Genomic DNA, 12,335 nt, shown 5'->3' on the forward strand with positions numbered 1-12,335 from the left:
ATAAATCGAAAATCCCTAAAACTAAAACGCGGGAAACTAAGCAAACATGACCTGTCGCGGAATTAGTTAATCACACATTTTATTTTACCAAAGTGGTTCTTGGTGTTAAGATTAATCAGAAAAAGATGGCAAATGAACGCTTGACGAATTTTTCGGTCACAGAGTTCCCAAAAAATCGTCCGTACACTGTTGTGGTAGAAGGAAATATCGGTAGCGGAAAAACCACCTTCTTGAATTATTTTCAACAGTTCGATGACGTGAATGTTCTTGCGGAACCGGTGAATAAATGGCGAGATTGCAATGGATTTAATTTACTGGTAGGTACAACTTAATTTTGCGACACTTTACACAATAAAAAAGATTTTTTTTTATGTAGGAAAAATTGTATTCTGACCCTAAGAAATGGAGTTTTACTTTTCAGTCTTATGTTCAGTTAACTATACTGCAACATCACACTTTGAAAATAAAACGTTCAATAAAGTTAATGGAAAGGTCAATATATAGCGCCAGGTGAGCTACAATTTTACAATTGTTATGGTAGAACATTGGTGTGTATTTTAAGGAATTGTTTTGTGGAGCAACTTGCTAGAACTGGTTGCATTGATGATTGCTCTGTCTCTGTAATGGACCAGTGGTTTAACTGGGCTAAAGAAAATTGTGACTTGTGTGTAGATTTAATTGGTGAATTACAAACATGCACGTAAATAGATGTAAATCTAATATTTATATTTTTCAGTTTACTTGAGAACAACACCAGAAGTTGCATATGAGCGCACTTTAAAGCGTAACAGACCTGAAGAACAGTGTATTCCCCTTGATTATTTTAAAGACATTCATAATTTACATGAGGAGTGGCTATGTCATAAAAAATTCAACTGTCCAGCTCCAGTTTTAATAATTGATGCTGATTTAGATCAATCTGTCATCCATGAAGAATACTCCAAATGCAAGATGCAGATATTCACAAAACAATCAGAAAAGGTGACAGCTTAAAAATGGTAAGATTTTTTTCTGGTATTTACACATTTAGATGATCAAGAGGTGATGTGACAACTGATAACAATGTTTTATTTACACAAAGATAGTAGAACTTTGACCTCAAAGGAGTAAAATAATTTTAGTTGTATTTTTTTTTTTTTCATTCAAGAGAAAAGTTATGTTTAATCTGTTTTATTTTATTAAGAATACACTTATGTCACCTTACAAAATATAATTAAAATATACACTGACTGATTCTATTATAAAACAGTAACAATTCAAATATTAAATTTAATGGAATTGATGATAGCATAAATATTATTTTTCGTAAAAAATATTAACTACATTCAAATGCAATCTTTTTGTATATTATCAGATTATCACACATCGCATTTTGTATTCATCCTCTTAAAAAAATGTATCACATTTTACGTAATTTTTGAATCATGATTCAATTATTCATTTTTAAGGTAAAAAACGGAAATTGCGTGCGGCCAATCAACTGACGATTTTCCAAAAAAAATTTGTATTTACTAAAACTGTATTTATATATTTGTAAGCCTAGCTGTAACATAACTTTACCGAAATTTTAAATTTCATTCATGAATTTAATTTATACGTAGAATTATTAACTGAATAAATGTAATGATCTGTTTAATTATCTTTTGTCTCCAATAAAAGTCTCAGACCATCTTTTCACAGCGTCTTGTTGATTTGTCTCCCACAGAGCTTTAGAAAGCCTTGCAACTGTTGCAGCATCATCTTCATTTTGAATCCAGTCCAGCAACAGTTGGTATTTCACCTAAAAGAAATATACACACTAGAAATTTTACCAAACACTAAACTTAAAACCTATACCTCTTTTATGCCAGATCGAATATAATCCTCATAAAATTGACTTATTTGTCCATCTGAGTAATCTAATATTCTAGCTGTGTTTCTCCATTCTTCATTTATGTGTGGCACTAGAAACAGTAAATGTTTACGGTCAACAGGTACAGTACTGTCAAACAGTGTTTTTATAGCATGCGTGATGGTGTAGTCAGTTTTTTGGGTGTTTTCAGTTTTATTGAGGTACACATTGTAATTTGAACCAACGTGGATACCATTTGCATTACTAATATTAATTACACTGGCAAACGCTGAAAAAGACAAATAAACCATTTGCATGTCTCATTTAAAAGATCCACTTACCTGTCGGGGTACTTTTTTTAGGCTTTTTAAAAACTCTCGACTTTGTTTTCATTTTGGGTTGTCCATTAATATGTCCCAGCTCTTCAACATTTTCGTCTTTTTCTTTGTTAACCTCATCTCTTGGTGGACTCGGTATGGCATCTGTTGTGAGGTCATCATCTGTACTATATTCTCCTGACATTTTTCCTTACGTTCCTAGTACTCTTCTAAACCACGTACGAGTTTTACGTCTTTTTCAGTTTTATCAGTGCTCACCGCGATAAACTTTAGCCTTACAAATATATTTTGTTGAACATTTATTATTTTTCTTCTTTGTCCTTGTGTTGTACTGACATATAAAAAATTGTATTCACAAGAATTGTCACAAAATTACAATGATAATATAATCAATAAGTACTAAGAGTTCACCAATTAAAATTATATTGTTGAGACACCAACACCACACAAACAACTCTTTAATTTATCAGCTGCCACCGGCCGCCATTTCCATCAAAAGTATACTACGACGAACGGAAAATCAACCATGTTGATAAATCACAAAACAAATACACAGGCGGAGTCAAACTCCACACGCAAATTAAATGCGGCACATGTGACATGCATGTACTTTTCGTTCAATCTTATTGAGTTAAATGCAAAAGTGTCGACATCGAGTCGTGAACGTGTGACTAACATAATACAGGTAGAACTTTTGGGGAAATACGTGGCAGGCGATAAATTACAGATTGCCAAAATTCGGGGAAATAATGCCGGGGGAATTACAGTAGAAAATGTTCGCATATCGAAGAGGGCGGCTCGTCCGCAACACGCTCTGTGATTGGCCAGTGACCGTGGACCAATCATCATTCATCATATCGGCCCTGACAGTTTTTGAATTATCCAAACGTTCAAACCTGCTCAAAATACTAATAAACTTTGTTACATCTGTAAATTTCACTCAAAACGTTGGATTTTGCTGCAGTTTTGTTTTTATAAAGACTTTTTTCAAAAGAATTCATAATTATTCTTACACTTATCTGCCGGCAATGTTGATGGACGTTCATCTGCCTTGCCCAGTCACAGGTTTTGGTAATATTACTTTCTTAAATTACTTTTGTCAGATTGTTGCAATTTGCGAATCGACTATAATTGTTGGAATAACTTGGACAAGTCTGAAACCTAATTGCTACGAAAGATATTGGTCTTGAACGCTCTTTACAGTTTTGCAAGTCATTTATTGATGGCAACAGATTATCAGTTGATAGTGAAAAATAAAATTACAAAAAAAAAGCTTCTGTTTCTAGCATTCTTGTATGCAAAATGTTAACCAAATTAAGCGTGAAAGTTACTTATCGGTGTGTTACCATCTTTAATGCAGCAAGGTTAACGATGGTGTCGGCCTTGTAAAATTTTTGCTGTACTGAATTAATTGATATTCGTCTGTGCTTTGCAGCAAGTCATAATTAATAACGTGAGAGTTTGAAATAATTTTTTTTTGAAGTTATTTTTTCCAACTTACCATTGTTGGTATTTTTTTTAAATTTTGTTCTCGACGAACGTGACAAATATTTTATCTAATCGGACGATACCATCTTGATGGTTTGGAAGATTAAGGAGGTAGTCGTTATCAATTTTCGAGTGAATTTAATGTTGATATTAAAGTTGAAGTGAAAGATTAAGCAACAAATAAGGACTACCTGATGAGGAGTTTAAGGAAAGACATTAAATTAAATTAGAATTGGTAACTATAACAAGCGAAAAGCGCATGCGTTTACAGCAATTAGGTAGTTAATTCATAATGCATAAGAGTCGCAAAACAAAGCAAATAAAATTTTTATTTGATATTCGATTTGGCAATTAAGTTGGTAATTGTTTTAACAAACATTCAGCTTGATAGGAGGGTAACAGTATGAGAGATGGATGCGATGTTTTTGTTAAATAAATGTAGGCTTGAAATTGTAACAAACAATTTTTTATTTGGTTTAATTCAATACATCATAGATAAATAAACGTCAGATTAATATTGCACATGATTGAAAATGCCTATGTCAAATGGACGTAATATAATATGCCGTACGATGTAAAATGCAAAATGAATAGTGAAGAAAAGATGACGGTGTAAAAATGATTCAACAAATATTGGCAACGCTACAATAAAATATAACTATATTTACATAATGTAGCTGGGTATTTCGTCCATTTAAAAATGAGGCGTAATGTTCCGCTTAACATAAAACGACTAAATAAAATCGTGTCAACTGACATGTCAAGACATTGACATAAATAAAGGATAACATACAGAAGAGACAGTAGTGCAGTGACACGGAAGCCAGTTGGGGGTTCGGAAAGGTACCAGGTTAACAAGAAGGCACAAGCAGCGGCAGCTGTCTAGCACTAGCACTAGCAGGTGCCAGTCAGCAGAGTGGAGTGTAGAACGGCGCAATACCCTGTGAATTATCGACGAAAATGTACCGCAGCGCATTCGGACTTAAGATGGCTTACTGAAGACATCCAATGGTGTAGTACACAAATAGATACGTACATACTGTCGAGGCACTGTGAGTAAGGCAATCCTACAGTAGTTCAGTGGAGATAGGGTCATCCGTGTGACACGGACAGCCGGGTTAAACCGACATTTAAACTTTAAAACTATGTGCAAGGTTTGTGCACACAACAGTAGATAAAATATATCTATATATTATATAATGTATAATTATATAATTTAATTTGTGTAGGTCAATATACAGAATAGATATCGTACTCTGAAATCACAAACAAATTGAAAAGGCTACAACAATGAACACTCTAGGTTCCAATGGGGAAGCAGTACAAATACAGTACATTCAACATTGACGGGCGGACGGACGGACCGACGGCCAGCGTCAATCCGGCGTCGCCGCCGCCGCGACGTCTGTCAAACCGTCCGCACCAACAGCCAGTGGACAGAGTACATCCGATCAGGTTGGGGAAAGCACCAATACATAACAAGAGTAGTGTCCTGCATAGTCTCAATATGTTTGTTAGTGGCTGCATCCTCGCTAAATTAACAAGTGTACATTATAAATAATATACTATTTATCTAAAAACATTTATAAAAAAGACACTAATAATTACAAGAAAATAATGGCACTATATATTATGTTTGTTTCTGAGAACAAATGTTGGCGCCAGCTTATAACGCTGTCGCTGACTGGAACCACGACACACTCACCACACTAACCCATTCTATATAAATCTGATCCTCTCTCGCTCGTTCGCACGCTCTCTCTCTCTCGCTCTCTCTCTACAAAATCGTTTTTTTTTTGTAATTTTTTTTTTCACTGATAAATGACTACAAATTTCATAAAATATCCAGTTTTACTAGACTCGTAGTTTATCACATAGATGACAATTGGCAATAGAAACGCGTTCAGTTATCCACACGTTATCACTATGGCACTTAGCGTCTCGTGCGCCGGTCTAGGATGGCCAGTCTGAGAGTCTTGCTCGCTTATGCATCTGAATATTTTCGTAATCACCCCCGCTAGGCGGTCCCGTTGGCGACGGCAGATTCGTCGGCGTTACACTACCAGGTGTCGAACTTATGTGACCTGCAGAACTGGGCCTCGGGTGGTGACTGTGCGTCAAGTTGAGGCTCTGCACGTGCGAATGGTGGACGCCGGCGCTCAAATGGGGGTGATGTTCTCTGGGAGGCGATATCGGTTCACTCTTTATTTTCACGGGTATCGGTGATGAAGATGAGGGTGGGGGAGTGCTGCTGGACACCGCCAGTTGCGGCAGACAGTTGCCGCTGTGTGTCAGAGACGTCGAAATCTGATGGCCGCTCCACGATATGGAGCTCAGACCCATGTCGGCACCCATGCTGAAATCCTGAGCCCCGAAAGAAGTCAACGTACCAGGATAATTAGACAATCCGGGAGTCTGCAACGCCACGACGGGCGTGTTCAAAGTCGATTGGGTGCGATTGTGCTGAAAACAACAATTAACAATTAACACCCCAACCGAACATCGGAAAACATTCTTAAATGCGACTTATCTATGTATTTACTTTTCGAACTGGTTCTCCGGCGCTGCACGCAAATTTAATATTACTCACTTCTCCGTACGAGACATCCTCGGGGGGAGGAATGCTTGGTCCTAGTGCGGTGGGTATGACGACTCGAAGGTTAGATCTCGGTCCGGGGGAGTGCTGTTTCGGATGCTGCTTCGAGGAACTGAGACCCGGCCCGGGACTGGGTCCCGGTGACGGCGAACCACCCATTGGAGAAGCAGAATTTGGATAGCCGTTGCTCATTTCGGGCATGCCTCCGCTCGGGTAAACCGAATCGGTTTCTGAAGAAGACGGTCGCGGACTAATACTAGTGTGAGCCATTTGCGGACTAGATTGAAGAAGACCAGAATCACCATAACTTATATTAACAGGCACCGAGACGGGTTGTGTATAATTCGAAGAGCTCATGCTGACCTGCGGGCAAACAGAAAATTTTAACACCATCGCCCCAACGACGACATCGCGATCGTTCGTCACCCCAAGAACGTACCCTCTGTCCGTTGATTTGGTTCCTCTGGAGCATCATCTGGAACTCTTCGTCGATCTTGCTGTATTTGGCTTCGGTCCGCGGCGTCAACTGGTACTCCGTCTCCGGCTCCGGACTGTCAGGGCTCATCACTCCGTTCTTATGCTCTTTCTTATTAAGTGCCTGCAAGTGTCAGTGGACCAGCTCATGGAGTAACGCAGCCTCTGGGGCTATCATACACACACCACACGTTCTAATCATCTCTAGTTAAAAGAGTCTCTACCACACGTAACTAGCATTACAAAGTTAGGATTTCAAAACTGAAGCAACAACTCGCGTAAATAACAGGCAAATGCAGCGATTCGATAACTTAGTAAACAACAAGCGAAATAAATAACAATAATGTGTTAGGTTTTGAAAAGTTATCGGTGTACGTAAAAGGTAAATCGGTCTCGTATAAATTGGAAAAAAAAATAACAATAAGAAAATAAACACAGTTATCGTGTTTGCATCAGCCAAGTATTGGGCACAGTTGCTGCTGGGTTTGATGTACCTCGATAATATTTTTATTGGTAAGAGACTCGTGGGGCTCGTTGTATTCGGTGTACTTCAACAACACCTTGTCCATGTCCGTGCTGGCGTACTGATACAACTTATTGCTGCTGCTGAAGATGATGAGGGCGATCTCGCAGTCGCACAAAACTGACAACTCGTAGGCTTTCTTCATCACGCCGAACTTCCGCTTGTTGAAAGTGACCTACGCGAAAAAAAAAAATTATCATTGCCGGTGCAAAACGGAAAACGCGCCGCTCCAATCGTAACGTTTCGAATGGGAAAATTATTCCTTCGATTCGTCGGAAACAAAATGATTGAAAATCGTGAGATTGTCAGCCGTCGTTTTATTCTGGTTTCGCCGAGAAAAAGACGACCACGAATCATTTTCCCATCCGATTTTTCCGGTAAATCACGAGAAAGAAAAACAGAACTGGTGAAGTATCGATAGTTTAGTCCTCGCGGACGCAAATCACGCATTACGAGTATTACCTGTCGATTCCGTTCGTCGGTGATTCTCGATATTTGAATTTTTTTGCGACCCATGGCAGCAATTTTGAATCACTGGATAGTAAACCCGTGTCGGCTGTACAGTGTGGCAATAGCCTAAAGCGCTGACGTATCAAAGAGCTGTTGTAGTGGAGTATCACCTCGTAGTTGGTCGTCAATGATCTGAAACAACATTCCTTCCTACAATATTTGCTCAAATCAAAACGAACGTCGCTCGTAATTCGCGCAACAGAAGTCGCAAAAGAACGCTGAAAATTTCCCGGAAACTCGCCGCATTTTTTCCCATCAATTTTACCGATTATCTCCCTGATTTACCGCAAAAACTGACTGTAATTTTTGATAGGGAAACGGGCCACCCGCAAACATAGTGACCTGATTTGGATCAGGGTAGTAGCGGATCGATTGTGGAGGGCGAACAAGGCCGGCGCGTGGCCCTCCTACGCGGCAAGGGCGATATACCTGTATAGGTAACGGGTAGTGGATTAAACCACCCACCTACACGAAATTATGTTTGTACAATTAATAAACCGCAATACCGACCGAAAAGATTAAATACAAATTAAATAAAAGACACAATCACTGACGCACGTCCTAAGTAAAAAAAGTAAACACCGAGGAGAGATGGTTCGAAATTGTTTATTATTAATTTTTTTTCCGAAGGCATTATTTAGTCACGACGAAAATAGAATTGGTGTCCTATTTTTAATTGGTCGAGAGAGGCATTGTTGCTAAATATAATAATGGTAAAATGTATTTGTTTGTTTTTGTTGTTAAAATGGGGGAGTTGCAAGCAGAGAAAGTTCGACTGGTCGAGTTTCGACTTTGAGAACTCGTGTCCCAATGGTAATATCACGAGCCTTCTCTAGTCCCCGCGGTAGTTCCTGCGGCTAAAGTGTAGGAGAAAAAAATAAATTAAAAAAAAAACCGTCCATAAATAATGCATTCGTCGAACGTTGGGAACCAAAGAATGTATTTTAATAATTTAGTGTTATTGTGTGGACGGTCCGAGGTTAAGTGTTAACACTTGGTATTAGCATAGATAAGTCGGACTCACCTGGCGAAAATCGTACCACGACCCGATCAAACATTACTAAGACGGAGGCCGGAGGCACTGCGACACTGGTGAGGAGGTAGCGCGAAGAGTTGTGTGAACGCGACTCGCAGGAACGCCGAGATGGGTACTACAAGAGTCAGCAGGGAGAGAACGACGCGCACCACGCGAGAAAACTACCGAGACCGAGTCCCGGCACCGGGCCCGTGCCAAGCTGAGATGATACGCTGATACCCGCCACCGGAGACGGCCCACCATTGGTCGATACGCCACCGTGACGTCACGGGCACGCGGCCAATCGCCGCCACCGTCGGTATCTACGCCGTCCAAGTCAGCTGGCGCGGGTAGCGAAGACGCGTGGGGTACAGCATCTTGTGCGTCGCCGTGGTCTTCAACGCCTTCCGAACTCTTTCTTTACGAGTTCCCTTCCCGACTCCTGGATTCAATGTCGCACGTTAACACCGAGAGCTGCACCGCTAATTATAGACCGGGACGCTTTCGACACCGCCGCGGCGGACCGACAATCGAAATCTCGAAATCCCGGATCAAATATCGTACAGCTCGCTCTCCAACAGAAAACTTCCTCGATCCGACTGTTCGAAAACAAAAATCCCTCCGACCAGGAGATTTCTGCCTTCCCGAGAGACACCAACACAAAACTCGATTCTCCTCCCAAATATCACCGGTGTGACGAGGTGATGAGATGGTTCAACCGCCTCGTGACGATCCACATCACCAAATCCTCCATACTCCCCCGAACATCAATGCAATCGAAACTTGTTCTTCCGTAAACAAATAAATATGGTCAAGTGCCATTTCCACGAAATCTCTTAAACCCGGTAGTACAATTTTTCAAATGCAGAACACACGGTTAATTAAAACGAGACCGCCCCCCATATGTCCACAGCTTACACTCTCCTGCAAATATGTTATTAGTTCCTGATCTGCAAATACCATAAGCCTTAATAACATTGATAAAAGTTACAGAAATAGGTAAAGATTTTGTTATGACGATGATAATATAAAACCGGCACCACCAGAGATCAACAACTCCCGTTAAAACCTTATTACTGACGTTTGGGAGTCGATTCGAAACATCAACACCACGACGATGACTGACTGTTGCTTTTCGGTCGCGATTCACGAATTCCTTCCCGGACAATAAAATTATTACACAACAAAGAACCACAACGATTAGTTTTCCCCAACGCAATTTTATTAAAAATCCTTGGACTGACTCCAAAAATATGGCAAGATTCGGTCGGTATCAACATTTTCTTAATTACGAACAAACTTTGCACCGCTAAAACGCAAAGCTGCCAACAGTTCAGTACCAATTTTTTTCTTATTATCTCTGGTAACAGGAAATTATTGAGTGTAAAAGGTTTGAACGCCAGACGTGTGGTTAAACAGTATGTGCGGGCAGCACACATGTGCTTCTTCCAAGACACAATTTTTTTTTCCATCGAATTGTGCGTACATTTCACAAAACTTCAATTCGTTCATCACGCGTAATGCCCGCTAATTGATAATTGGTACGGTCATTACTCGTTGACGGGACAATTCAAAAATAACGAATCGAAATCAAGCGACGATTGAATTTGGAGAGGCTGTGACCGACTGTTCGTGAGCCAGACGAAGACGCTACTTTCTTAATTATTTCTAAAAGTTGGGCCAGCGCCCTTTCGTAGTAGACCTAATAGAATGTTCTCGCCGCCGGATTTCCGCTAAGACGGTGCGCTTACAGCTGTTTTGCTTGCCCCTGAATCAGAGTTCCCCTACTTAAAATGATGCTCTCGTCGGTCTTATCACATGCAATATGTAAAGATATTCATGAAAAAAGGGGGTCACTTCAAATCGACCGTGCCGACGATCTGATCCACCGCAAGAAGTGTCCACTCGGGTGCGAACTGCAAATAAAAATGTGAAGACAATTCAGGAAGACGTGGTGAAGACGGTACCGTCGCGGCCGCCTCTCCTACCTGGCGGGCGTCAGCCGCAAATAACGACTCGACGGAGATGCGACGGGGATGCTGGGCGCCAGGTCCCCCCCCGGCAGAAAATCGGGGCCCACCCCCGTTATCCCCCGCCGACCGAGCGCAAGCTGGTGCACGTGTTTTCCAGGCCTCTCCCGCTTTCCCGCCTCCGGTTCAATCTTGACGGATCACGACTCGCCAACGCGAACGTCCAGGATAAACAACTGACTCCAATTACGAGCCGCGCATTTTCCGCGTTTCACCCAAAGGACACGCCGAAATTTTGTTTCCTCAAACAACAAGTCCGGACCTTGATTTCTCTTTTTCTACGAAGTCCCAGGACTGCGCGTGTGTGTTTTTCTTTCCTCGGGACACCTCCGACAACGCAAAAAAAAAAAGTTTCGCTCGTGACGGACGAACGCAAAGAGAGCGACTGATAACGCAACCTTGGCAAATTCAATAATCGCACGACGAAAATATTCAAATGCGAACGAGGCAGTACGGCCGCCAGGTAGAACGATACTTTGCCAATAAATTATCGCGACGATGCGAACCCGGAGGTGATCGCGAAGCTGCAAAGTGCTGAACGCAATCCCTTCGATTTGAGGGACGTATTAATTAATATATCTTTCATCTTCACAAAGCACCGACAATCGCACATGTTTTACAGCAACGTAACACAGGAAATTGTTCGTATAAAAGGATTGTCACTGATCGGGTGATATTTTATCGAAAATGCATCTCTAAATTCTTTTTTTTACTTTACCGCAGCTTACGGGGTTAAATCGACTTAAAATATGTACTTACATCAAGCTATTTTTAGTTTTTTTCAGAATCATTTGTTATTTAGATACACGGAGGGCTAAAGGCTTAAAATATGTACCTAGAGATGTTTACTTGTTTGTCTGAATGTTTATACTCTCAGTCTCTTTCGGCATCATTTGTTATTTAGATACAAAGGTTCTAACAAAGGTACGGAATAATTACAGGATGCATTATTTAACTACATAAAAGAAATCTACCTTGTTTCGGGGCAATTTTCAATTTCATTAAAAATATTTACTAACATGATGCCCAAAGGTACTGTTTAATAATACGTATACCAAAAAAAATAATTGTCTTCATTTATGATGGTGCGATTTTTTTGAGATGAAGGTGTCTCGAGCGAAGAACACCAACGACAGATGAGATTTTCTAAAATGTAACACGAAATTCTAAAAGTTGCTATCTGAACCGTAGAATGACAAAACATAACAATGTTCCTTGACATGACAGCAACATATTATGACACTTCAAAGATCTATGGCGTATCAGCTTGATTCAACATTAACATAAACACAAATATCAAAAACCTTAGTTATCTCTAAGCAACGACGGAAGCGTACAACTCTGGTTTTTTTTATCAAAAGGTAAACTGCTGACGAGATATTGGATTATCAACCTAATTAATTTTTTGGATTTTTGTTTTTTGGGAAATAGTGGTTATGGAAGTGTGTAAAAACGGCGAAAACCGTGTAGATTTGTGGAAGAACACGAAAAAACAACACTCGTTGGTGATACTGATAATGAAATTTGAAG

At 40.3% G+C, this 12,335-nt stretch overlaps 3 protein-coding genes across 7 annotated transcripts in view; 1 reads left to right on the forward strand and 2 right to left on the reverse strand.

The window, feature by feature from the left end:
- The first annotated feature begins 10 nt into the window (after positions 1–10).
- Positions 11–1,679, forward strand: LOC138139629 (deoxynucleoside kinase-like). Its single transcript, XM_069059980.1, has 5 exons — positions 11–317; positions 377–510; positions 563–681; positions 737–998; positions 1,449–1,679. The coding sequence occupies exons 1-4, from the start codon at positions 126–128 to the stop codon at positions 991–993; spliced, it is 702 nt and encodes a 233-aa protein (XP_068916081.1). The 5' UTR covers positions 11–125; the 3' UTR covers positions 994–998; positions 1,449–1,679.
- imd (immune deficiency) lies at positions 1,157–2,865 on the reverse strand. Its single transcript, XM_069059981.1, has 3 exons — positions 2,173–2,865; positions 1,837–2,120; positions 1,157–1,780 (listed from the first exon to the last, which is right to left on the reverse strand). The coding sequence occupies exons 1-3, from the start codon at positions 2,351–2,353 to the stop codon at positions 1,637–1,639; spliced, it is 609 nt and encodes a 202-aa protein (XP_068916082.1). The 5' UTR covers positions 2,354–2,865; the 3' UTR covers positions 1,157–1,636.
- A 1,242-nt stretch (positions 2,866–4,107) lies between these two features.
- Positions 4,108–12,335, reverse strand: part of Mef2 (myocyte enhancer factor 2) — a 37,206-nt gene continuing 28,978 nt past the window's right edge. For 3 of the 5 annotated variants that reach the window (XM_069059973.1, XM_069059971.1, XM_069059972.1), the window contains 5 exons: positions 7,713–7,892; positions 7,222–7,425; positions 6,693–6,851; positions 6,248–6,616; positions 4,108–6,120 (listed from right to left, as the gene is read on the reverse strand). In XM_069059973.1, coding sequence (XP_068916074.1) covers positions 5,611–6,120; positions 6,248–6,616; positions 6,693–6,851; positions 7,222–7,425; positions 7,713–7,766 — 1,296 coding nt within the window. In that variant the 5' untranslated portion in view covers positions 7,767–7,892 and the 3' untranslated portion in view covers positions 4,108–5,610. Of the gene's footprint in view, positions 6,121–6,247; positions 6,617–6,692; positions 6,852–7,221; positions 7,426–7,712; positions 7,893–8,784; positions 9,326–12,335 lie in introns of those variants that run through there. The other 2 variants (XM_069059974.1, XM_069059975.1) reach the window with 2 other exon arrangements.

This window comes from Tenebrio molitor, chromosome X, assembly GCF_963966145.1.
Source record: "Tenebrio molitor chromosome X, icTenMoli1.1, whole genome shotgun sequence".
Classification (NCBI taxonomy): Eukaryota; Metazoa; Arthropoda; class Insecta; order Coleoptera; family Tenebrionidae; genus Tenebrio; species Tenebrio molitor.

Coding starts and splice junctions, on each gene's coding strand:
- LOC138139629 (XM_069059980.1), top strand. CDS start 126: ATGGCAAATGAACGCTTGACGAATTTTTCGGTCACAGAGTTCCCAAAA. Junction 318..376: donor GCAATGGATTTAATTTACTG/GTAGGTACAACT, acceptor TTTTTTATGTAG/GAAAAATTGTATTCTGACCC. Junction 682..736: donor CTTGTGTGTAGATTTAATTG/GTGAATTACAAA, acceptor TATATTTTTCAG/TTTACTTGAGAACAACACCA.
- imd (XM_069059981.1), bottom strand. CDS start 2,353: ATGTCAGGAGAATATAGTACAGATGATGACCTCACAACAGATGCCATA. Junction 2,121..2,172: donor TAAAAAAAGTACCCCGACAG/GTAAGTGGATCT, acceptor TGTCTTTTTCAG/CGTTTGCCAGTGTAATTAAT. Junction 1,781..1,836: donor TTCGATCTGGCATAAAAGAG/GTATAGGTTTTA, acceptor TATTTCTTTTAG/GTGAAATACCAACTGTTGCT.